This window comes from Phocoena sinus, chromosome 16, assembly GCF_008692025.1.
Source record: "Phocoena sinus isolate mPhoSin1 chromosome 16, mPhoSin1.pri, whole genome shotgun sequence".
Lineage (NCBI taxonomy): Eukaryota > Metazoa > Chordata > Mammalia > Artiodactyla > Phocoenidae > Phocoena > Phocoena sinus.
The window spans coordinates 82706371-82733178 of record NC_045778.1 but is presented as its reverse complement, the minus strand read 5'-3'; the positions used below and the strand labels follow the sequence as shown (position 1 = coordinate 82733178).

Here is a 26808-nt window from a genome sequence, read left to right as displayed (position 1 = left end):
TTAAAATTAAATTTACCTCTTTCTACCTTTTAAATGTGGTTACTAGAAATGTTTAAATTACATAGGTGACTTTCATTTGTGGCTCACCTTGTATTTTCTCTTGGGTAGCTCTGCTCCAGTGATTGAAAGTGGTCTTTAGTTACATATATGCCTCATCCTGAGAAGTGGGTGTTCCTGAAGATGGTAAATTCCATTATCTAAAATGCAATAAGAGAGTAGTGAGGAACTGTTTTGTATCCTGACTTTGGTGGTAGGTACACAAACCTAAACGCACGAAATACACACAAAGAGTACAAGTAAAACTGGAGAAATGGAAGAAGATGGACAGATCGTATGAATATCCTCATCCTGGTTGTGGTATTATACTACAGTGCTTCAAGATGCTATCTTTGGGGAAGAGCATAGGCAGAATCTCTCTCTGTTATTCCTTATGACTGCATGTGACCCTACAATCATTTTAAAATAAAAAGGTTAGTTTTTTTAAAAGCCGTAAATAAAATCTAGAGACTACTATGAAAAAATGCACCGGGAAGGGAGAAAACAGCATGTTGCAAAACAAGATGTATGCTCTAATGACCATTTTTAAACAGAATTATATGTAAATAAAACACATAACTCCGCATAGCTAAATGTAGCATAGCAAAAGGTCTTCAGAAGGATATTCTCCAAAGTGTTAGAAGAACTTGTGCCCAGAGAGTGAAAATAGGGAAGTTTTAAAGGGAGGACCTACACCTTTTACATTATATGCTTCCTAGTGTCACCTGCATTTTTTCTTTTTCTTTTTTTGTTTTTTAAACTTCTTTGGAGTCATTCATTGAAATGTTAGTGTGTTTGGAAACACATCTGCACCAAATGTTGTACAAGAATTATATCTCTAATTTGAAGGAAGCTTACACATCAATACTAAAAACATTTCACTTGCATTTTTTTCAAAGAACATGGATGGGCTTTGTAATTTAAAAATAATGAAATTGTAATGCACTAGGGAAATGTGCAATAGTGAATCTTTTTCAAAAAATGTAAGAGTCACCCATCTAATGTAACTGTTAAAAATCCTGATTTTTCCTTCTTTAAATGGAATTTGCTGAATGCAGGATATACCAGCTGGAGAGCATGCTCCCTACCTTAAAAATAAAGTTGGGAAAACTCCCTAAACATCTTTCCAGTTCTGCCTCCTGCCCTTTTTGCTGTTATCACTATTGATATCAACAGGCCTAATGTTCAGCACGTGAATCTCTGAGATTTAAAATGCTCTGATTTCGCAAGAAAGACCATTCCACTCAGCCCTGAGCCCAAGCCACATTTTGGGGGGCTGTCACATCTGAGTTACAGGTAGATAAGGGTGTACACAGCTATATAGTGCTTTTCAGCTTTCCAAAGTCCTTGCTGCTTCCAGATCATGATGCAAAAACATCGCTGCCTGTGTTACCAAACCAAACTTAGGTCCTCTCACCCACCCACAGTAAAGCCAATCTACTGACCCCAGGTTGTGGTGAAGAAAAGTGCAGCATTTATCGCAGGAGCCAAGCAAGGAGTCCAGGCAGCTAGTACTTAAAAGGCCCAAACTCCCCAAAGGCTTTCAGGAAAAGGTTTTTAAAGACAGGGTAAGGGAGGAGGGTTGTGGGGTGTGTGATCAGCTCGTGGACATACTTCTGATTGCTTGGTGGTGAGGTCATCGAGGGTCAACATCATCAACCTTCTGGGTCCAGCTGGTCTGGGGTGTGCGTGCTTGTGGGCAGCATGCAGTTAACGTCATCCACCTGGTAGGGGCTTCAGTATCTGCAAAACAGCTCCAAGGACATGGCTCAGAATATTATCTATAGCCCTTGAGGAGGAACTAAAGGCCCTGGACTTGGTTTAAACTATTATTTTGTCTTGCTTGACCATTTTCCTTTCTCTCTGCATTTTCTCACTTCTCTGATTAAATTTATTCCTTGGAACTCGGGCAAGGCCTAGGAGGCTAAAGTTTTTCTGCAGACAAGAGTCAGGCAGAGGACATGGGAGGCGGGGTGCAGTTCTGTCCTGGGAAGGCCCCATACGGTCCTGCTCAGTTACACCTGCCCCATTTTATAGCTAAGGAAATTGCCCAAAGCCACAGCAGGGAAGGGGCAGTGCCGGGACTCATTCCACGGCCTTCCCTGTCCTGCCCCCACCGCACCCCATCCTGCACGCTGCTCATACTTTGGAGAGCCCAGTCCTCTGTTTCTCGGAGCGTGTTCAGTCACAGAGGGGAAAACTCATCATTATCATACAGAACTTAGTGCATGAAGACTCAAAACCACAGGAAAGCAAGATGCTGGGGCTGATTTTGGCCTTTGTCCCCAGTGTGGGTTAATCCCAGACACTGACATTCTGCTGACCCATATGTAAGCATCATTTAGCTACATCCTATACCCTCTTGGGGCAGAGGGCTCCCCCTAGGGAACCCAGTGACACTTCGTGGCCCTGGGCAGGGGCCTCTCCGGGCTCTCCGGCCCACTTGGTCAGGAACCAGGGACAGCTCTCCAAGCAGCACAGCCCTGCAAAGGATGGGGCGATTAGGTTTTGTTGAGAAGGCTGTGTGGCACTTCAGGGGCTGGGACCGTGGGGACCGGGAAGCTGAGGCTCTGGGTCCTGGCGGCTGAAGTCCCGGCCTGGCAGAGCACAAGCTTCAGAGAGGGCTGCGGGGGGCCTTCCTGGCAGCAAAGGTGCTGCACCCTGTGTCTGCGAATGGACCCCAGTTCAAAAGGGCTGTGTTTGTGTGGCTGAGGTATAATTATTTTTAATGACAGCTAACATTTCACCACTCCTGAATGGGTGAGGAAATATTTTAGCCATCCCACGTTTGGTGACACATCATTCCCTCCTGGGCCCCAGTGCTGAGTACTAGGTGGGCACAGATAACCCAGGTGGAGAAGAACACCTGGTCGTTATAGGGGAGGACTTGGAATCGAATTCCCACCTGGCTAGGTTTTTGTAAACACTCCCTCGAGGGGCCAAGAGACACACAGGGTTTTTAATGGGCAAAGCATGGCATTAAGAAGTGTTGTTACTCAAGGAAAATGGCCAATGCTTCCTCTCTTTTAAGAGAGACTCCTAAATCCCAATCACTCTGCCTCCAAAGGCCGGTTGAGAAAAACCCCAACTGGAGGGAATTAATTTCCTTAGGAATTTCACTGTTACAAGATTAATGGAGCCCCCTGCTGAGAAACAGTAAAACTGTAAGTACAGTAGATTTGCACCTGAAGGATACGTATTTTAATTTCCGTTCTCAAGCTGCGATAACATCTTCTCGAGCTACTATAAATGGCACAGACGAGCACCCGCACGTCTGCTGAGAACCTGCGGACACGGAGCTCCTGGGGAGGAGTCCGCGCGGAGCTGGGGTGGCCCCGGGTCCCAATGCTGCGGGCTCCATCCACGTGGGTGGCCCGGAGCAGGGGTCGTGGTCACGTGACCACGGCTGGGCGCAGGTCTGGAAAGGCCGAAACAAACACCCCTCCCGGGAGCCCCAACGGGTTGACCGGAACCCCAGAGAAGAATCCCTGGACCAGATTCTCGGAAGTCGACCCCCATCGGCCCACCCTAGCCCTGCCACCCACCCTGGCACAGTCCTGCTGAGGGACCACCGGCCTGGACCGAGAGTGGGGTAACTAAGAAGTGGACAGTCTGAGTTCTGCCCCTCGGGAGCCCTCCAGGGAATTTCACCCCGCCGTCCATCAGCTTTGGCGGCCCCAAGAATGGGCCTTGTCTCACAAACCACGTTGAGGTAAACTGGACACTGGGTCCAACCAAGTGACCAGCCCTGTTCTCCATGGCCCAAGGGCCTCCCTGGCAACTGGGATGCTACAAATGTCACCCTGATAACCAAGAACTAGTCTGGGATAGGGAAGTGGGAATGGGCTGTGATGTTTCCTCTGTCAACCCTTAGGAGCCCCGCACTTGATCTTGGCAAAGTCTGGCCAATTTTTTCTTCCCTTCCTTACCAGAAACTGCTGTTATTGGAAGAACTCTATGTATATGCTGGCCATAAAGGTTGTTTATGCTGCCATAGCGAGATTTTTATTGGTTGTATTTTTGCTGCACTTGCTTGAAAAATAATTATTTTCAAAGAAAAGAAGAATTACATATCCAGTAAACTAAATAAGACTCGTGTTTGTTAGGGACCTCTGACAGCTCCTCAAATGTGAAAAAAGGTTTCGAAGCAGTGAATGGACAATTTATGAGCAAGCTTATTTGTAAAACACATTTCAAGACGTACTTCATCTTGGCTCCACCGATAAAAATACATTTCATTTCTTTTCAGAAGTGTGTATTATCTGATGGTTTCACAGTAATCTCTTTTCCCCTAAGATAAGACAATGTGGATAAGCGTGTACCCATTAACCCAATCTAGCACTGAGTTGAACGTTTTTGGGTTGCTATAGGGCAAAAAAAAAATGTGACCACATCCCATAAGGTGCTCTCTAGAAGAAATATATTTATAGGAAATGTAGTTCACAAATCTTGATCTAATTGCTACAATCTTCAAAAGCCCTTTAGTCAAAATAATTTTTAAACACGTTTCTAGTTGTTGACAATTTATCAGGGAAAATTCATCTTGAGAGTTGACTACCCATTTTCCATCCCCTGCATCAATTCTAATCTGTCTTCCACGGAAGACCAGCCGGGGCAGCAGGTGAGGATTGTAGAGCCAGTTTCCAAGCTGTAGGTGGCACCAGCCACTTCTTCAGGCTGGGGAAGGAGCATCCTTTGTTGAGTGGTTTCTTTATTCAACCTGGAGACGTCACAATTCAGAATTAACACAAACTGATGCTCTATCTATAGAGGTTCTTCTGATCCACCAAAAACGTGCTTTACCCTGACTTGCCAATTTTTAACACCTCCTGCCTTCTCAGTTCGATTGGCAGTGTATTTGAGGTCCTATAAGATGTACCAAGTCTGTGCTGTACATATGAAAGCCGCTAGTATGGGGTTGGAGGGAAGGGTCATGTGCAGAGAGAGAGAAGGAAAAACTTACACATACACTGCCACATACATCTTTGCCTACCTGAAGTTTCAGTTTTCCATGTGATCACCCAGATGAAGATTCCATGGCACTTTGCTGATCACGAGTGTACATAGTCACTGTGTATGTCTGTATGCAGCTGTGTGTTGTCTTGAGTCAAACGTTTTACATATAAACAGTGTTGTGTGTGTGTGTGTGTGTGTGTGTGTGTGTGTGTGTGTGTGTGTATGCATGTGTGTCTATGTATTTATTCTCCGGGTCCATTTGGAGTCAATTTTCTGCTTGTATTTGTAATTCTTGTTTCAAATTTGAGAAACTGAGGATACAAATGAGTTTGCCTTGGTGTCACAAACAAGATCACTTGTAAAATGAGAGGTAGTTCTTAAGAGAACTAAGAAGTTCTAACCAGGCAAGCTCCTCTGGGCCGTGTGGCTCCAAGATGTCACGTCTCAAAGAGAATCCTTCCACCTATGCTTTTGAGTTCACAGGTCCCCTGTCCCGCTGCTTTTGCCTGGAGATGTCACCTCTCAGAGTGGGTGTCTGGAGTGTCCAGCAAACACCGTGAGCAGAGCTGGCCCTTCCTTGCCAACTTTAAATTCTTTCCTCTAGAACCAAACAAGAAAGGAAAAAAGAAAACCACTGATTTTTAAATGATGCATAGGCGCTATTGCCCTGTAGTACGTATATAAAATAAATGGGTCAGTCTTTCATGTTCTCTTGATGAAGTAGCTAAACTTCCATGGTTGTGTCTCTTCACCAGAGTAAAGTAAAGTAATGTAAAAAACTTGGTGGTGACTCCATTATTAGCCTAAGTTTAAGTTAGTATCTATTATTTGCTCATTTGTATGAAAGACACTTCACTATTTTAATCAGAACAAATATCTCATGTAAAAATGTCGATGCCAACATGACCTTTAGACCTTCCAGCTATGACATACATTCTTTTCTCAGTTCATATCTGTTGAACTAAGAAATGAATAACAGGAGATTCAGGGGGGAAAAGTCTCCTTTCTATGATAAGAGGCAGAAGTGGGGGACCTTAAACTGGCTAACCCTTTATGGCGTGGACCTGAAGGAGAAAGCAGCACGTCTGGCCGATTCTGCAGGGACACGACACACCAGCTCTGCCAGGCACTGAGCCGTCAGAAGTCAGGCTGCGGCTGCCCTGAGGGCTGAGATGGAAGAGGCAAAGCTCCCGGGGCGTCAGGTAGGTCTTCAGTCTCAGCCTGCTACCCTCACACCCCCAGCCCCTCTACACGGGAGGCCCCAGCTCCTAAACTGCTGTATTTATTCCTATTGCCCCAAACTCCCAGGGCTTTCTCCCCAACGGGTAAGGACCAGGAAGATGCTCTCGCCCATTTGGATGAAATGCTGCTTCTCTGGTTTCCACATGTTCTCTGTCACTGCATCACAGCTAGAAACGACTGGGTACACTTCACATGGATTCTGGGCCCTGTTTTTTTTTCTCCCATTGAATCAGGTTATTATATCATTCCTTACCCAGGACAGAGTTATTATCAGGCATAACTGTATTTACCCTACAGATATATGTCCTTTTATGATGGGACATAAATATTAATAAGAGTGTTCTGGAACTCCTGTCCACTAACACAGCAGGGGGGAGCCACATTCTGAAGAATCCCGAGGCCTACTCCTATCCTTAAATGAAATGTTCTGTTTTAAGGGATGGCTATAAAAATCTTTAACACTATTTAGCAATCTCTTTGGAGGGGTTTGTCTCTTATTTACCGGAAGATATAGTATGTGAGTTTGTGTGCCTTTGCTTTTGTTTTATAATTTCAAATAGTCAGAAAATATGGCATCTGCTGGCAATCAGTTTACTTTGATAGATAAAAAGGGGTTAATAAAAACCCCTTAGAAATAAAAAGAAGGTGACTAGTAATATATCTTTCATGGTGCTTTCTTCCAGCTGTGCATAAAGAGAGCAAGCTTTTTTACTTCTCCCCAGTAAGTCTTCTCCCCTTATTTTCTCTACCTACCGAGTCATTTATAATCATTATTTCCAACCCACATACTAACATGGCCTCAGTCATATTTCCACATCCTGGGGGTTTCTCCTTACTATGTTGTGAGAGCTGAGAGGCAAAAACACCTTATAGTTTATATGAAAATACATGCCAAAAATGGATTCTCAAACATAGCCAGTGTGACTTCATATTCTTGCAAATAAAAAAATCTTAGGATGAAATATAAAACATCATGCTAAAATTTTAATCTATTGTTGAAACATAGTGTCTCATAGAAAGTACACTGGTGTCTGGCATTTAACAATCGTTACCCAGCGATTAGAAGCAGGGGTAAGTTAAAATGAAATACAATTACTACTTTCTGTTCGAACCTAAAGCTATTGCTTTTAGAAGGCACGTTTGTGGTTTACTAGTATTTCAAGTTTTCTACAGCACCTATTTAGAAAATGCAAAATGGCAGACTATAAAATCCCGGCCTGTGGTATAAAGCAAGTGTTTACGGTTCCATTATGGGATGGATGGGGGTACATACGTTATACTGTACCATACAAATCTCTAACTTGCTCTGGTCATAACGTCTTTCAAATAATTATCTATTTTTGATCATCCCTGAAGAGCATATTTACAATGTCAGGAAATAACGTAGGGAAATGGCTCGATCACAAAGGTCTCCATGTAGAGATATTATTTGGAAAGTTGAAAATGAGGGGTTATTATTATTGTTATTCTTATTTGCCTTAATGAAATATTCCTGGATCATCATAAGGATTGCATTTAGAAAAATCTTATAATGAGTCTTGCCATAAAAAAAATAATAACCTGAGCTAAAATGACGTGGGAACAAAACCATGACCCTTAGGAAGATGAACGTGCGCTGACTTTCTGGAGAGACAGGCATCCTTCAGATTACCCCTCTTGGGATGGAGCAGCTGTCCACGGCGCGTGGGCCTTCAAGTCACCTGTGTACTGTTGAGATGAAGACCAAGGCAGAAGATGCAGGCAGAGCGTGGGGACCTGCAGGCAGTCCTGACCAGCCACTCTTCAGTAACACTTTGACTGTGGCCCAGAAGCGTAAGATGTAATCACCGAGACAAGAGGTGGACTAGTGCACGGCTTGCGCACTCTATTCTTCCTTGTCCCATTTAAAATCCCAGCGACGTTAGATGTCTTTAGCTAAAAACAGCCCAGAGGGGCCAGGAGGGCAGGGGCACCTGTCTTGAGGCCTCCCTGGGCTGCGGCTGGAGCTGATGCCACACAGCTACTTCTGCTGAACTCATTCATTCACTGGCCTAGCTCTGAGTACTCACGCTGGGTCCCGCCTGTGCTGGGCGCTGGGGACACAGATTCTCAAGAGGAGAAGCCCTTGGCCACACACTCCCGTTCACGAACCACTTCGAATGCAAAGGTGGGTGATCAGAATAAAGATTATTCATGTCCGGGTGCAGCAGAGGCTCGCCTTGAGGAAGCCGACTGGGACTCTGTACCTGCCAGCAGCGACTGGAAAATTGTGTGGTGAAATTAAGGCCCTTGGGGCAACTAGCAGAGCCGTTTTGTTTGTTGAACTGTTGTTGTTTGTTTGTTTGATCAAACTCACGGGGTTTGCAGCTTAACAAGGAGGCTTTCCACCGGAACCAAAGGCAAGGCGCGCAGAAGGGTAAGAAATCCGGACAGAGTTGTGTCTGAATTCAGGTCTGCCCTTCAACCTTTTGCAGCCCTGGGCACCGCAGGCAACATCTCTGAGCCTGACGTTTCTCTGTTCCTTTATCTGAACATGAAGACAGCCCGAGCCCTGCTGTGTTGCTGGGAGGATGAAGCGAGATCAATGTCGCAAAATTGACCACTAAAGTCTGTTAACGCCCAGTGTATGGTTATTTCCTGAGTGCCAACTGCAGGCCTGCAACTGCCCAGTGGAGAACAGTCCTCCTGGAGGAGACATGGAACATCAATGGATAAAAAAAGAAAGCTTCCCACCATCCAGGCATGAGTGCCCTGAGGGACCGGAATCAGGCAGATGGGGTGGGGGCGGGGTGGGCTCGGCTTCTCTCCGGAGGGACGGTTCCCTCGGCCTCTGAAAAACAAGAAGGAGAGCTGTTGCAGTTTAGGGAGAAGTGTTTCCAGGCAAAGACGATAACCGACCTTGTCATATAATGTCTAAAGAAACTGTGAATTTCAAAGGAAAAAAATAACCTATTCTAGTGCCCAAAGTAGTTCTGGGAATTTTCTTAAAATAAGAGGGCAAGAAGGAAGGGGAAGAGCATTTATTAAACACTTATTATGTGCCAGGCTATGTGTTTCTGGAGATATGCGTGTATATAGATACACTATATGTATTCTCTGTTACATGCCAACAAGATAAGCAGAGGTAGTCATCTTTTAGAGAGGTCACTAAAGATTTAAAGGAGGAAGGTTAAGTCAATGGAAGAGTAGAAGTAATGACTTTGCAACAGTTGAATCAAAACTGTTTCTGGCCCCCTCCTCACAACACATACACAGACACAGACGCGCAAGACACATGCGCATGGGCATACCCCATCTGAGCGAAGCTGAGCTGAGCATGTTATTAAAGACAACCCCCAGCTACTCCATGAAGCTCTGACTTCCCTGGAAGGCTTTATTCCTATTTTACAGATGAGGAAACTGAGGCTCAGGAATGAACACTCCCCCCAGCACACCTCACTAGTTAAGCAAACAAAACCTCTCCACAAACTTCCTGGACTCGGATTGGTCGGTCCAGTGCTCGGCTGGGAAAGACTAGAGATTCCTCATTCCAGCCACAGCGAACTGCGAGCGTGCCAAGTACCACGCACCACGCTGGGCACTATACAGATGGTGTCTCATTGTAGACTCGGAGCACTCCACTGCAGGAGGCACTGTTTATATATATATATATTTAAAGCTGAGGAATCAAAGCAGCTTGCCCAGGTGCTGGAAATTGGCCAGGTGGAATCGGAGCTCAGGTGCCTTCCTCTGAGAGCTGCTTTCCCTGTAGGTGGTGTGCAAGGTGACTGGAAGTGGTGCACAGAGAAACAACTTTTCTTTTAATAGTTAACTTTTATTTATTTTTATTGTGTTAAAATACACATAACATAAGATGACCATTTTAATCATTTTTAACTGTACAGTTCAGTGGCATTAAGCACAGTCACATTGCTGTACAACCATCACCACCACCGGTGTCCAGAAGTCTTTTCATCTTCCTAGTTGAAACTCTGCCCCCATTAAACACCAACTCTTCATTCCTCTCCCCCAGCCCCCAGGAGCCACCCTGCTGCTGCCTGTCTGTGAGTCTGACTAGTCTGTCCCCTCCCCCAGCCCCCAGGAGCCACCCTGCTGCTGCCTGTCTGTGAGTCTGACTAGTCTGCTATTTAATAGAAGTGGACTTGTATTGTGCTTGTCCTTTTGTGACCCACTTATTTCATTTCACATAATGTCCTCAGGGTTCATCCATGTTGTAACCTGTGTCAGAATTTCCTTTCTTTTAAAGACTGAATAATATTCCATTGTATGGATGGACCGCATTTTGCTTATCCATTCACCCATCTATGGTCACTTGGGTTGTTTCCACCTTTTGGCCATTGTGAATAGTACTGCTATGAACATAGGTGGTCAAATCCCTTCTTTCCATTATTTAGTGTGTATACTCAAAAGTGAAATTGCAGGATCATATCATAATTTTATGTTTAACTTTTTGAGGAAATGCCATACAGTTTTTAATAGTGACTGCACCATTTTACCTTCTTGCCTTCTCCCCTCAAACAGGGGTCCCAGTTCCCCCACATCCTAGATAACACTTGTTTGTTTGTTTGTGTTATAATAGCCCTCCTAATGCAGGGGTCCCCAATCCCCAGGTCATGGACCGGTGCTGGTCCGTGGCCTGTTAGGAACCGGGCCACACAGCAGGAGGGGAGCGGTGGACAAGTGAGTGAAGCTTCATCCGTATTTACAGCCGCTCCCCATCACTTGCATTACCTCCTGAGCTCCACCTTTTGTCAGATCAGCGGCAGCAGTAGATTCTCACGGGAGTAGGAGCTCGAGCACTACTGTGAACTGCACGTGCAAGGCATCTCGGTCGCATGCTCCTTATGAGAATCTAATGCCTGATGATCTGAGGTGGAGCTGAGGCAGTGACGCTGGCGCTGGGGAGCGGCTGCAAATACAGATCATCGTTAGCGGAGAGGTTTGACTGCACGGACACCATAATAAATCAACTGCTTGCACTCATATCAAAACCCTATCAGTGAGTGGCAAGTGACAGTTAAGCTGCATCTTACAGAGTAGACTGGACTTAAGCAACACACTTCGGGTGTCACTGTCTCCCATCACCCCCAGATGGGACCATCTAATTGCAGGACAACAAGCTAAGGGTTCCCACTGATTCTGCCTTATGGTGAGTTGTATAATTATTCCGGTATATATTACAACGTAATAATAATAGAAATAAAGTGCATAATAAATGTAATGTGCTTGAGTCATCCCCAAACCATCCCCCACCTCCCTGGTCCATGGAAAAATTGTCTTCCATGAAACCAGTCCCTGGTGCCAAAAAAGTTGGGGACCGCTGTCCTAATGGATATGAAGAGGCATTTCATTTGGTTTTTAAAGAGTTTTTTTTAATTAATTGATTTATTTTTATTTTTGGCTGCCTTGGGTCTTTGTTGCTGCACACAGGCTTTCTCTAGTTGCAGTGAGCAGGGGCTACTCTTTGTTGCGGTGCACAGGCTTCTCATTTTGATGGCTTCTCTCGTTGGCTTCTCTTGTTGCAGAGCACGGGCTCTAGGCACGCAGGCTTCAGTCGTTGTGGCTCGCAGGTTTAGTTGCTCTGCAGCATGTGGGATCTTCCCAGACCAGGGCTTGAACCTGTGTCCCCTGCATTGGCAGGCAGATTCTTAATAGCTGCACCACCAGAGAAGTCTCTCTCATTTGGTTCTGATTTGCATTTCCCTAATGATTAGTGATGTTGGGCACATTTTCATGGCCATTTGTATGTCATCTTTGGAGAAACGTCTATTCCAGTCCTTTGTTTTTTAAACAAGTTGTTTGTTTTTTGTTGTTGAGTTGTAGGTGTTCCTTTTTTTAAATTTTTTTCTGAAATTTTATTTATCTATTTTTGGCTATGCTGGGTCTTCGCTGCTGCACACGGGCTTTCTCTAGCTGTGGCGAGCAGGGGCTACTCTTCGTTGCAGTGTGTGGGCTTCTCATTGCAGTGGCTTCTTTTGTTGCAGCGCACAAGCTCTAGGCATGTGGGCATCAGTAGTTGTGGTGCACGGGCTTAGTTGCTCTGCGGCATGTGGGATCTTCCCGGACCAGGGATCAAACCCCTGTCCCCTGCATTGGCAGGCAAATTCTTATCCACTGCGCCTCCAGGGAAGCCCCTGTAGGTGTTCTTTATGTGTTGTGGATGTTAACTCCTTATCAGATATATAATTTGCAAATATTTACTCTATTTCTTGGGTTGCATTTCACTGTGTTAATAGTGTCCTTTGATGCACAAAGGTTTTACATTTTTATACAGTTCAGTTTATCTAATTTTTCTTTTGTTGACTGTGTTTTTGGCATCATATGCAAGAATCCAATGTCATGAAGCTTTCTCCTGTTTTCTTCTGTTAATGTATTTAACATATTAGAATAACAAGTCCTTTAAACTATCACTTTATAGATATTTTGTATTATTTTTAAAGTCTTAAATTTTAAGATATCAAGAATTTAAATATACTAGGTAAATAATACGAGAGGTTTAGTATACCTCTTTTGGTTGGTACCCAAATGACTGATGTTTGGTAAATAGTGTGATAAGCTAAACTGCGTCCTTCTAAATATAATAATTGTGTTAAAGAAAAAAGTAATCATGACACTTGTTAGAGAATGATAAGGCAGACTTTATTCAGGGGGACCACTGTGACAGGTATAGTGACTAATGAAATGGGCTTTTGCAGGAGTGGAGAGAGATTGGGCTCAACTCTAAATACAAGGGAAAGTGGTAACTTATAGCCAAGGAGCATGGCGGGATGGGGGAGTGGGGTCAGTGGATGGAAAATTTCTACGAGGAAACATCAGGGGTAAGGGGAGATTCTAGCTAAACTAACCTAGCAGCATTCTTGCTGAAAGCAGGCCACCATGACAACCCCTGGGGGATGCTGGAGGATGAGAAGCCCAATCAGACACCAAGGCTGGGGGCTTCTGGCTAAGATGCCTTAGCAAGATTCTTGCTGAAACTGGAAAATGCAGGGATGAACATGGGAGCCCAAAGGTCAGAGCCTAGTTGATAAGAGATTTCAGAGGAACCTGAGTAGAGTTTGGTCAAGGAGACCATCTGTCACTACTTCAGGGACTAAGCGTTTGTACCCCCATAACCCAATGGTTGGCTCAAGCATCTGAAAAAGCAGCCCTAGGTGCAAAGAACAGTGAAATTGAAACTGGACGACAAAGCAGGTTATTTAATCTCAACTGCAAGACACATACATGCAAAGTTTTTAAAGTAGAAGTAGTAATACAGGTCCACAGTAGTACTTTATTTTCAATTCTGAAATGCAAAAAGTTCTAAAACTTATAAGTTTCTCCCTAAGTTTGGAGCAAACTCATTGGAACTAACATAAGACTATAGCCTTTATATATCCCATTTCGGGTTAATATTTGTGAATATTCACACATTTTTGCTACAGAAATATTGTCTTTGATTATATGCTGTTCCAGACCCCGCTGAAGGTGTTTCATGCAGTATGCATACTGCCCTTTAACACAGAATCCAAAAAATTTTGAATTCCAAAACATCTGGCCCCAAGGTCCCCCACCTCCATCTTTATTATAACTGATATTTGTCATTTAAGTTTACTGTGTACAATGTAATGATCTATGTATATACTGCAAAATGATTACTACAGTCAGGTAAGTTAACACATCCATCACAGTTACATTTTGTGTGTGTGTGTGTTGTGAGAACTTTTAAAATCTACTCTCTGATCATCTTTCAAATATATAAAGAAAACAAGATTGCTAACTATAATCACTATGCTGTATATTACACGCCCAGAACTTAATCACCTTGGAACTGGAAGGTCCCAAGGGTTTTTGATACAGGATTAACTAGTAGTCCTAGAAGTACTAGTAGTAGAATTGAGCACTTAGTTTGTGTCAGACATTGTTCTAAGCACTTTACATTTAATCCTCCCAATACCAGAAGAGTCATCATCTTTTATAAATGAGAAAACTGACGTGATTAGCTACTTAATTTGCTGAATACCCTGCAGAAAGTAGCCCAACTGAGGAGGGATTCATGCTTTTCACCACAACGGGTAAGGACAAGTCTTTGTGACAAAAGATGCCTCCAACCGAAGCAAAACGGTCAATTTACAGTGACTCAAATAACAGAGACAAGACAAGACGTCTGGAGATTGGTGGTCAGCTGGTTTGGGGTTGGTTCAGAAGCTCACATTGTTAGAGCCTGGATGCCTTCCTACTTTTCACTAAGTTCCCAACCAGCTGCCCTCATGGTGATAAGAAGGCTGCAGCAGCTCCAGGGAGCTTCCACTGGCAACAACAGCAGGAAACAACTAAGCCCCCAACCATCCAGCCCCTTTTTTAAACAGTAAGGAACATCTGTCCCAGAGCCAGCCATGCCCCTAACAGACCCACTAGCCAATCACTGTCAAAGGACTGGCTTATACTAATTTTAGTTAACCAGAAAGGATCTCGGGCTCGGCGCTTTGGTGCAGAAGCCGGTGGGGCTCTGCGGTGGGGTACGGCGGCCGGCCGAGCCTGAGCACGCTCCAGCCTGGACAGGTCCCTCGGCTCCCTGAGATGAGGGCAGTGCAGCTCCGCACAGCACTGGGTCGGGGGTGCGATGCCCACGGTTTGGGGACTGCTCACAGAGGGAATCCCACCCCACGACGGCGCGGACAGCAAGGCCTCGGTTTCCCCTTCCGCACAGCCCAAAGGCCCCGGCAGCTCAGGCCTGCTGCCTCAGAGAAGCGGGTGCTCCCGGGGCCTCCAGACGAGAAGCTACCGCACAACGAGCAAACCCGGCAGGAGGCCACTGCGCGGTCGTGCAGCAACCGGGCGCCCACTCCCGCCCGGAAGTTGAAGCTGCATCCCCGGGACTACATCTCCCAGAGACGCCAGAGTTTCTCCCATGCTGATAAGGCCCGCTGCGCCTTCCATCAGCCAACCAGCCACAGGCAGACGGCCGCAGACTGGGCTCGGAGACCAATCACAAGAAAGGAGGCGGGCGCTCCTCCAGCCGGTCCAGGGTCTGTAGTCGAATGGTGACGAAACCCTAAGAGTAGGTTCTTGGGAGCCCCACGGCCGACTCAGTGATCGGAGAAGTGACGTTCAGCCCTCTTCCCGAATCAATGACCTGAGGCAAACGTCCCCTCGTCTCCTCAAGGCTCTGGCCTCCGCTACTCCGGTCTGTCGCCTGGGCCCGCCGGGTCTCAAGGGTTCCTTGCGGCGCCCCGCCCCCAGCCCCTCATTGGCTCCTTCGGGGCACGTGGGCGAAGAGGGCGTGGTCCGGCGGCGGCACCTTGCAGCCTGTGGGGATGAGAGGCTGGGCGGCCTCGGGCCTGGGCCCGCATGGACCCCCTGGCGCTCGGCCGGTGGCGACGGCGGAGGCCAGAGGAGCTGCAGGTTCCGGGGGACGCGGTGAGTCCCCCGGGGTCTGGGCCTTAGGAACGGGAAGGCGGCGGCTCTCGGCGGGCCCCCACTGGGCCTCGCGTCTCCTGGCGCCCTGCCTGGGAGGAGGCCCGGCCGGAGCTGGGCACGCGCACCTGCTGGGGCGGAGCGTAGTGGGCGGGGCCGCCCCCTCAGACCGCGCCTGCGCAGAGATGCGAACCCGGGCGCTCAGGAGGACTGGAGACGTAGGGTTCCTCAGATGTGCGCGGGGCTCCCCGCAAGGTCTCGATGTCTAGGTCAGGGGGGTGTCCTGCGTTCTGCACGCCGCTGTTCCTAAGTCACGCCTCCACGTGCAGGCGCTGGACTGGGTGTGGTACGGGTGCCAGGTGAGTAGACGCGCCAGTCCTTTGCTGTGAGAGAGCAGGGTAAGAGGTGATCAGTAAGGGGGGCAGGGCCTAATCAAGCTGGGGTGGGTGGGTAATCGGGGCTGTGTGAGGCTTGAAGGGGAAACAGTGTGGGTAGGAAGCGCGTAGGCCTTTAGGGAACTGAAAGAAGTCCTGTGGGACTGGAGCAGGAGTGCAGGGCCTCTGAGCTGCGCTCTTGTCTAACACCTCTGCCTGCTAATTGCTGTTTCTCAGTTCATCTCGTTTATTTCCGTCTAAGAGCAGCAAGGATCTGCCACCATACCGAGCTTCTTCATTGTTTGTCTGCTTCTTCTGGACCTACGGGCTCCGTAGGCACGGGGTGTGCCTTCTGAGTTAATGCAGGCAACGTTTTTCTCAAAGGTTTTGCACAGCATGGCAGGAGTGACGAGCTCTACTCTGCAGCATGTTTCCTCACCACGCACTGCCTGACCACGAGCCAGTATCACTTAGGTTCTGTCACAGTGGCGCCCCACTCCCTTGTGCCATATCACAGGGCATAGGTTAAGCTTCTGGAACAGAGGGACTTCAAACCACATTGGCTCAAACCGGATGGAAGTTTGATTCTCCCGTACATTACGGTATGGAGGTGAGCCCAGGGCCGTGGAACACAGAGCCGCTAAATATAAGTATGGGACTGGTGGTACCCAGGTCAAAGACATCCAGGGCCCCAGTTTCCTTTTGTCCGTGGCTTCACCACTCCCTGGGTGTTGTCCTCCAGACAGTGGGAAGTAAATAGTAGAATGACGCGATCATACTGACATTTAAAGAGCTAACTCTTTCCACAGAGCAGCTTTGTGGGAAACGTAAGGGATAATGGTCAGAGGGGTGGCCAGGAGTAAATAGATCGTGAGAGGCGTCAGAGGTGCAGACAGAGGGCAGTGAGATGGTGACAGTACACAGACTTGGCTGTATATTTTGGAGGAAGGACTGTCGGGTCTTGCTGGTGGAGTGGATGTGGGAGGAAATGTAAAGGGAGGAGTCCAGGTGACTCCCAGGGTTGTGACTTGAGCACCCAGATATGCAGTGGTGCCATCACTGAGGAAAGATTGACGTGTGACTGCAGGAGAAAATGAGGAATTCCTGTTAGGCCACACTGAGTTGTGTGTCTTAGAGACATTTAGCAGAGATGTGGCAGATACCGCCAGTCCTTGAGCGGCTACCATGTGCGTTATCAGTTTCACAACAATCCGTTATTATACCCGTATTGCCAGTGAGGAAACTCAGGTACAGAGAGGTTAATCAATTGGCCTAAGGGTACACAGCTAGCAAGTGGTGGCAGGAGGTCTTAAACCCCGCTGTCTGCCTCCAGAGCCTGTGTCCTTAACCACTGGGCTATACAGCTTCCCATGGGGGGCTTGTGGAACTAAAACATGGGACTTCAAAACGAGGTCCTAAATTGGCCGTAAAATGACAAAGTGTGATGCCATGGGCTGTCAGGGGTGGGAAGCCGGAGGTCACCGTTGATCAGAGAGAACAGGAAGGGCTTAATGGAAGAGACCTTGAGGGATCTTTCAGACTGGAATTGCTGAAATTAAACGCCCAGGTTGAGGCTACAACCCTTCCTGATTGTGACCAAAGAAGGATGAGGTGGTGTCTTATTGCTGTGGTGTATATTGCCTCCTAATCTGATAAAGTTCTTGTTTATGTTGTATTGTGTCCTAGTCTTTGATCTAATAATCCAGATTGAGTTCAATTAAGTAGCCAAGCTCTTGTCCCAAGTTTTCCATTCTCCCTCTCACACACACACCCCCCCCTTCAGAATTTGGTCACTCAGGAAGTGCAGCTGCTTTCCTACCTCTGTGACAGCCTAGTGGCCCTACACCCTGTGCGTTAAAACCAGCCGTGGAGTTAGGAGCTACAGCCACCAGGACCCATCTCTGGAATGAGTGAGTCTCATGAACCAGAGTCAGGTGCCTCTCCTGTAATCTTGTTAGTGTCCTGATCATGGTAAGGTTGGCTAATGTGGTAACACATGTAGCAGTTAAATATCAGCAGTGTTTATCGTTTCCGTTGGGTAGCCGTTTTTTGAGCATCTCTTGTGTATCAGGAACTGTTCTAGGCTCTGGAAGAAGAGACGTGAGGTCTTTGCCTAGGTTGACCCCGTGACTCGGGGCATCCAGTGCCTGGCTCCTTTCAGTCCCTTCCCACCACACTCACCATTCCTTTAAGAATAGAAGTTTCTGCCTAGAACACCTGAAGATTCATGTCTACTCAGCCTTTCATCTCCCTGAAGACTCTCCTTCCATAAAAGCTCTGTAAAGAGCAAGTTCTCTAGGCAGAGCATACCTGAGATGCCTGGGCTCACATTGAATTGATATTTTTTTCTGGTTTAATCTGAGGTGATCCAAGATCCCTTTTCCCAGCTTTTGGTTCCTAGGGATAAGTGGCCATTTCCTGTGTTGTAATTTCTTTCCATTCTTTGTCAATGTCCTTTAGAAATAAAATAGAAGGATACATTAATTGATTGGCTATTACAGGGTTTTTTGCCTATCATTTTTCTTTCCTTTTATTTATTTTTTAACAACATTATTGGGGTATTAACAAACTACAAGTACTTAAAGTGTACAATTTGGCTTTTTGGCTATTATAAATAATGCTTTTATGAACATGTTCAAGTTTTTGTATAGACACATATTTTTATTTCTCTTGGGTATATACCTAGTGGTGGAATTTCTGGGTCATATGGTAACTCCCTAACCATTTGAGGAACTGCTAAATTGTTTTCCAAAGTGGCTGCCACATTTTACATTCCCACTGGCAGTGTATGAGGGTTTCAGTTTCTCTGCATCATCACCAACACTTAATCTGCTTTCTAAATCGTAACCATTCTAAGTGGATATGAAGTAATACCTCTTTGTAGTTTTGATTTGCATTTTCTTGATGATGTTGAGCATCTTTTCATGTGTTTCTTTGGCTATTTGTATATCTTCTTTGGAGAAATGTCTGTCAGATCCTTTGCGCATTTTTAAATTGGGTTGTTGTCTTTTTATTATTAAGTTGTAATAGTTCTTTGTATATTTTAATACCAGTCCCTTATTGGATACATGATTTTCAAAATTATTCTATTTCATACCCCAGTATTTTTCCTAAAAGTCATAGTTTTAGCTTTTACATTTAGATCTACATTCCATTTCAAGTTAATTTTTATATATGGTGTGAGGTAAGGTTCCAACTTCATTCATTTGCGTGTAGGTATTAAGCTGTCCAAGCACCATTTGTTGAAAAGGCTATTCTTTCCCCCCATTTAGCTGTCTTGGCACCTTTGCTGAAAACCAACCCACTGTAAATGTGAGGGTTTTTTCCTGGATTCTCAGTTCTGTTCCATCGATCAGTATGTCTGTCCTTATATCAGTACCATATTATCTTTTTTTTTTTTTTTTTTTTTAAACATCTTTATTGGGGTATAATTGCTTTACAATGGTGTGTTAGTTTCTGCTTTATAACAAAGTGAATCAGCTGTACATATACATATGTTCCCATATGTCTTCCCTCTTGCGTCTCCCTCCCTCCCACTCTCCCCATCCCACCCTTCCAGGCTGTCACAAAGCACCGAGCTAATATCCCTGTGCCTTGCGGCTGCTTCCCCCCAGCTATCTACCTTACTACGTTTGTTAATGTGTATATGTCCATGACTCTCTCTCGCCCTGTCAAAACTCACCCCTCCCCCTCCCCATACCCTCAAGTCCGTTCTCCAGTAGGTCTGCGTCTTTATTCCTATCTTACCCCTAGGTTCTTCATGACATTTTGTTCCCTTAAATTCCATATATATGTGTTAGCATACGGTATTTGTCTTTTTCTTTCTGACTTACTTCACTCTGTATGACAGACTCTAGGTCTATCCATCTCATTACAAATAGCTCAATTTCATTTCTTTTTAAGGCTGAGTAATATTCCATTGTGTATATGTGCCACATCTTCTTTATCCATTCATCCGATGATGGGCGCTTAGGTTGTTTCCATGTCCTGGCTATTGTAAATAGAGCTGCAATGAACATTTTGGTACATGACTCTTTTTGAATTTTGGTTTTCTCAGGGTATATGCCAAGTAGTGGGATTGCTGGGTCATATGGTAATTCTATTTGTAGTTTTTTAAGGAACCTCCATACTGTTCTCCACAGTGGCTGAACCAATTCACATTCCCACCAGCAGTGCAAGAGTGTCCCCTTTTCTCCACACCCTCTCCAGCATTTATTGTTTCTAGATTTTTTGATGATGGCCATTCTGACTGGTGTGAGATGATATCTCATTGTAGTTTTGATTTGCATTTCTCTAATGATTAATGATGTTGAGCATTCTTTCATGTGTTTGTTGGCATTCTGTATATCTTCTTTGGAGAAATGTCTATTTAGGTCTTCTGCCCATTTTTGGATGGGGTTGTTTGTTTTTTTGTTATTGAGCTGCATGAGCTGCTTGTAAATTTTGGAGATTAATCCTTTGTCAGTTGCTTCATTTGCAAATGTTTTCTCCCATTCTGAGGGTTGTCTTTTGGTCTTGGTTATGGTTTCCTTTGCTGTGCAAAAGCTTCGAAGTTTCATTAGGTCCCATTTGTTTATTTTTGTTTTTATTTCCATTACTCTAGGAGGTGGGTCAGAAAGGATCTTGCTGTGATTTATGTCATAGAGTGTTCTTCCTATGTTTTCTTCTAAGAGTTTGATAGTTTCTGGCCTTACATTTAGGTCTTTAATCCATTTTGAGCTTATTTTTGTGTATGGTGTTAGGGAGTGATCTAATCTCATACTTTTACATGTACCTGTCCAGTTTTCCCAGCACCATTTATTGAAGAGGCTGTCCTTTCTCCACTGTACATTCCTGCCTCCTTTATCAAAGATAAGGTGTCCATATGTGCGTGGGTTTATCTCTGGGCTTTCTATCCTGTTCCACTGATCTATCTTTCTGTTTTTGTGCCAGTACCATACTGTCTTGATTACTGTTGCTTTGTAATATAGTCTGAAGTCAGGGAGCCTTATTCCTCCAGCTCCTTTTTTCGTTCTCAAGATTGCTTTGGCTATTCGGGGTCTTTTGTGTTTCCATACAAATTGTGAAATTTTTTGTTCTAGTTCTGTGAAAAATGCCAGTGGTAGTTTGATAGGGATTGCATTGAATCTGTAGATTGCTTTGGGTAGTAGAGTCATTTTCACAATGTTGATTCTTCCCATCCAAGAACATGGTATATCTCTCCATCTATTTGTATCATCTTTAATTTCTCTCATCAGTGTCTTATAATTTTCTGCATACAGGTCTTTCGTATCCTTAGGTAGGTTTATTCCTAGATATTTTATTCTTTTTGTTGCAATGGTAAATGGGAGTGTTTTCTTGATTTCACTTTCAGATTTTTCATCATTAGTATATAGGAATGCCAGAGATTTCTGTGCATTAATTTTGTATCCTGCTACTTTACCAAATTCATTGATTAGCTCTAGTAGTTTTCTGGTAGCATCTTTAGGATTCTCTATGTATAGTATCATGTCATCTGCAAACAGTGACAGCTTTACTTCTTCTTTTCCGATTTGGATTCCTTTTATTTCCTTTTCTTCTCTGATTGCTGTGGCTAAAACTTCCAAAACTATGTTGAATAAGAGTGGTGAGAGTGGGCAACCTTGTCTTGTTCCTGATCTTAGTGGAAATGCTTTCAGTTTTTCACCATTGAGGATGATGTTTGCTGTGGGCTTGTCATATATGGCTTTTATTATGTTTAGGAAAGTTCCCTCTATGCCTACTATCTGGAGGGTTTTTATCATAAATGGGTGTTGAATTTTGTCGAAAGCTTTCTCTGCATCTATTGAGACGATCATATGGTTTTTCTCCTTCAATTTGTTAATATGGTTTATCACATTGATAGATTTGCGTATATTGAAGAATCCTTGCATTCCTGGAATAAACCCCACTTGATCATGGTGTATGATCCTTTTAATGTGCTGTTGGATTCTGTTTGCTAGTATTTTGTTGAGGATTTTTGCATCTATGTTCATCAGTGATATTGGCCTGTAGTTTTCTTTCTTTGTGACATCCTTGTCTGGTTTTGGTATCAAGGTGATGGTGGCCTCGTAGAAGGAATTTGGGAGTGTTCCTCCCTCTGCTATATTTTGGAAGAGTTCGAGAAGGATAGGTGTTAGCTCTTCTCTAAACGTTTGATAGAATTCACCTGTGAAGCCATCTGGTCCTGGGCTTTTGTTTGTTGGAAGGTTTTTAATCACAGTTTCAATTTCAGTGCTTGTGATTGGTCTGTTCATATTTTCTATTTCTTCCTGATTCAGTCTTGGCAGGTTGTGCATTTCTAAGAATTTGTCCATTTCTTCCAGATTGTCCATTTTATTGGCATAGAGTTGCTTGTAGTAATCTCTCATGATTTTTTTTATTTCTGCAGTGTCAGTTGTTACTTCTCCTTTTTCATTTCTAATTCTATTGATTTGAGTCTTCTCCCTTTTTTTCTTGATGAGTCTGGCTAGCGGTTTATCTATTTTGTTTATCTTCTCAAAGAACCAGCTTTTAGTTTTATTGATCTTTGCTATCATTTCCTTCATTTCTGTTTCATTTATTTCTGATCTGATTTTTATGATTTCTTTCCTTCTGCTAGCTTTGGGGTTTTTTTGTTCTTCTTTCTCTAATTGCTTGAGGTGCAAGGTTAGGTTGTTTATTCGAGATGTTTCCTGCTTCTTAAGGTGGGCTTGTATTGCTATAAACTTCCCCCTTAGAACTGCTTTTGCTGCATCCCATAGGTTTTGGGTCGTTGTGTCTCCATTGTCATTTGTTTCTAGGTATTTTTTTATTTCCTCTTTGATTTCTTCAGTGATCACTTCATTATTAAGTAGTGTATTGTTTAGCCTCCATGTGTTTGTATTTTTTAAAGATCTTTTCCTGTAATTGATATCTAGTCTCATGGCGTTGTGGTCGGAAAAGATACTTGATACAATTTCAGTTTTCTTAAATTTACCAAGGCTTGATTTGTGACCCAAGATATGATCTATCCTGGAGAATGTTCCATGAGCACTTGAGAAAAATGTGTATTCTGTTGTTTTTGGATGGAGTGTCCTATAAATATCAATTAAGTCCATCTTGTTTAATGTATCATTTAAAGCTTGTGTTTCCTTATTTATTTTCATTTTGGATGATCTGTCCATGGGTGAAAGTGGGGTGTTAAAGTCCCCTACTATGAATGTGTTACTGTTGATCTCCCCTTTTATGGTTGTTAGTATTTGCCTTATGTATTGAGGTGCTCCTATGTTGGGTGCATAAATATTTACAATTGTTATATCTTCTTCTTGGATCGATCCCTTGATCATTATGTAGTGTCCTTCTTTGTCCCTTTTAATAGTCCTTATTTTAAAGTCTATTTTGTCTGATATGAGAATTGCTACTCCAGCTTTCTTTTGGTTTCCATTTGCATGGAATATCTTTTTCCATCCCCTTACTTTCAGTCTGTATGTGTCTCTAGTTCTGAAGTGGGTCTCTTGTAGACAGCATATATAAGGGTCTTGTTTTTGTATCCATTCAGCCAATCTGTGTCTCTTGGTGGGAGCATTTAGTCCATTTACATTTAAGGTAATATCGATATGTATGTTCCTATTTCCATTTTATATATTGTTTTGGGTTCGCTACTATAGGTCATTTCCTTCTCTTGTGTTTCGTGTCTAGAGAAGTTCCTTTAGCATTTGTTGTAAAGCTGGTTTGGTGGTGCTGAACTCTCTCAGCTTTTGCTTGTCTGTAAAGGTTTTAATTTCTCCATCAAATGTGAATGAGATCCTTGCTGGGTAGAGTAGTCTTGGTTGCAGGCTATTCTCCTTCATCACTTTCAGTATGTCCTGCCACTCCCTTCTGGCTTGTAGGGTTTCTGCTGAGAGATCAGCTGTTAACCTTATGGGGATTCCCTTGTGTGTTATTTGTTGTTTTTCCCTTGCTGCTTTTAATATGCTTTCTTTGTATTTAATTTTTGACAGTTTGATTAATATGTGTCTTGGCGTGTTTCTCCTTGTATTTATCCTGTATGGGACCCTCTGTGCTTCCTGGACTTGATTAACTATTTCCTTTCCCATATTAGGGAAGTTTTCAACTATAATCTCTTCAAATATTTTCTCAGTCCCTTTCTTTCTTTCTTCTTCTTCTGGAACCCCTATAATTCGAATGTTGGTGCGTTTCATGTTGTCCCAGAGGTCTCTGAGACTGTCCTCAGTTCTTTTCATTCTTTTTTCTTTATTCTGCCCTGCAGTAGTTATTTCCACTACTTTATCTTCCAGGTCACTTATCCGTTCTTCTGCCTCAGTTATTCTGCTATTGATCCTATCTAGAGTGATTTTAATTTCATTTATTGCATTGTTCATCGTTGCTTGTTTCGTCTTTAGTTCTTGTAGGTCCTTGTTAACTGTTTCTTGCATTTTGTCCATTCTACTTCCAAGATTTCGGATCATCCTTACTATCATTATTCTGAATTCTTTTTCAGGTAGATTGCCTATTTCCTCTTCATTTGTTAGGTCTGGTGGGTTTTTATCTTGCTCCTTCATCTGCTGTGTGTTTTTCTGTCTTCTCATTTTGATTATCTTACTGTGTTTGGGGTCTCCTTTTTGAAGGCTGCACTTTCGTAGTTCCCGTTGTTTTTGATGTCTGTCTCCAGTGGCTAAGGTTGTTTCAGTGGGTTGTGTAGGCTTCCTGGTGGAGGGGACTAGTGCCTGTGTTGTGCTGGATGAGGCTGGATCTTGTCTCTCTAGTGGGCAGGTTCACGTCTGGTGGTGTGTTTTGGGGTGTCTGTGGCCTTATTATGATTTTAGGCAGCCTCTCTGCTAATGGGTGGGGTTGTGTTCCTGTTTTGCTAGTTGTTTGGCATAGGTTGTCCAGCACTGTGGCTTGCTGGTCGTTGAGTGAAGCTGGGTGCTGGTGTTAAGATGGAGGTCTCTGGGATATTTCCACCGTTTAATATTATGTGGAGCTGGGAGGTCTCTTGTTGACCAGTGTCCTGAAGTTGGCTCTCCTACCTCAGAGGCAGAGCCCTGACTCCTGGCTGGAGCACCAAGAGCCTTTCATCCACACAGCTCAGAATAAAAGGGAGAAAAAGTAGGGAGAATTAGTAGAAGTATGAGTAAAGAAAGAAGGAAAGGAGGAAAGGAAGGAAGGAAGAAAGAAGCAAAGAAGGAAAGAAAGGAGGGAGGGAGGGAGGGAGGGAGGAAGGAAGGAAGGAGGGAAAGAAGGAAAAAAGACGGAAAGAAAGATGATACAGTAAAAATAAAATAAAGTATAATATAGTTATTGAATTAAAAAATATTTAGAAAAAAAAAAAAAAAGGGACGGATAGAACCTTAGGACAAATGCTGGAAGCAAAGCTATACAGAGAAAATCTTACACAGAAGCATACACATACACCTTCACAAAAAGAGGTAAAGGGGGAAAAATCATAAATCCTGCTCCCTGAGACCACCTCCTCAATTTGGGGTGATTCGTTGTCTAAAGGAGGGAAGGAAGGAAGGAAAGAAAGAAAGAACGAAGGTAAAGTATAATAAAGTTATTACAATTAAACTTAATTATTAAGAAAAAGAATTTTTTAAAAAAAAGTCATGGACGGATAGAGCCCTAGGACAAATGGTGGAAGCAAGAGTATACAGACAGGATCTCACACAGAAGCATACACGTACACATTCACAAAAAGAGGAAAAGGGAAAAAAATCATAGATCTCGCTCCTAAATTCCACCTCTTCAATTTGGGATCATTCCTTGTCTATTCAGGTATTCCACAGATGCAGGGTATATCAAGTTGATTGTGGAGCTTTAATCCGCTGCTTCTGTGGCTGCTGGGAGAGATTTCCCTTTCTCTTCTTTGTTCTCACAGCTCACAGGAGCTCAGCTTTGGATTTAGCCCTGCCTCTGCGTGTAGGTCGCTGGAGGGCGTCTGTTTTTTTCGCTCAGACAGGACGGGGTTAAAGGAGCCGCTGATTCGGGGCCTCCGGCTCACTCAGGCCGGGGGTTGGGGGATGGGGGTAGGAGGGGCACTACGTGAGGGGCGGGCCTGCGGCTGCAGAGGCAGCGTGACGTTGCGGCAGAGGCCGGCGTGATGTTGCACCAGCCTGAGACCCGCCGTGCGTACTCCCGGGGAAGTTGTCCCTGGATCCCGGGAACCTGGCAGTGGCGGGCTGCACAGGCTCCGCGGAAGAGGGGTGTGGAGAGTGACCTGTGCTCGCACACAGGCCCTTGGTGGCGGCAGCAGCAGCCTTAGCGTCTCCCGCCCGTCTCTGGGGTCCGCGGTTTTAGCCGCGGCTCGCGCCCGTCTCTGGGGTTTGCGCTTTCAGCCGCGGCTCGCGCCCGTCTCGGGGGCTCGCGCCCTCAGCCGCGGCTCGCGCCCGTCTCTGGGGTTCGCGCTTTTAGCCGCGGCTCGCGCCCGTCTCTGGAGTTCCTTTAAGCAGCGCTCTTAAACCCCTCTCCTCGCGCACCAGGAAACAAAGAGGGAAGAAAAAGTCTCTTGCCTCTTCGGCCGGTGCAGGCTTTTCCCCGAACTCCCTCCCGGCTAGTCGTGGTGCACTAACCCCTTCAGGCTATGTTCAAGCCGCCAACCCCAGTCCTCTCCCTGAGCTCCGTCCAAAACCAAAACCCGAGCCTCAGCTCGCAGCCCCGCCCGCCCCGGCGGGTGAGCAGACAAGCCTCTCGGGTTGGTGAGTGCTGGTCGGCACCGATCGTCTGTGCGGGAATCTCCCCGCTTTGCCCTCCGCACCCGTCGCTGTGCACTACTCCGCGGTCCCGAAACTCCCCCCTCTGCCTCCCGCAGTCTCCGCCCGCGGAGGGGCTTCCTAGTGTGTGGAAACTTTTCCTCCTTCACAGCTCCCTCCCA

At 44.9% G+C, this 26808-nt stretch overlaps 1 protein-coding gene across 2 annotated transcripts in view; it reads left to right on the top strand.

The window, feature by feature from the left end:
• Nucleotides 1-14747: 14747 nt before the first annotated feature.
• The window catches only part of C16H10orf143 (chromosome 16 C10orf143 homolog), a 49683-nt gene continuing 37622 nt past the window's right edge, over nt 14748-26808 (top strand). The window contains exon 1 of one of the 2 annotated variants that reach the window (XM_032608933.1): nt 14748-15609. In XM_032608933.1, the coding sequence (XP_032464824.1) occupies nt 15541-15609 (69 nt within the window). In that variant the 5' untranslated portion in view covers nt 14748-15540. The remainder of the gene's footprint in view (nt 15610-26808) is intronic. The other variant, XM_032608934.1, reaches the window with a different exon arrangement.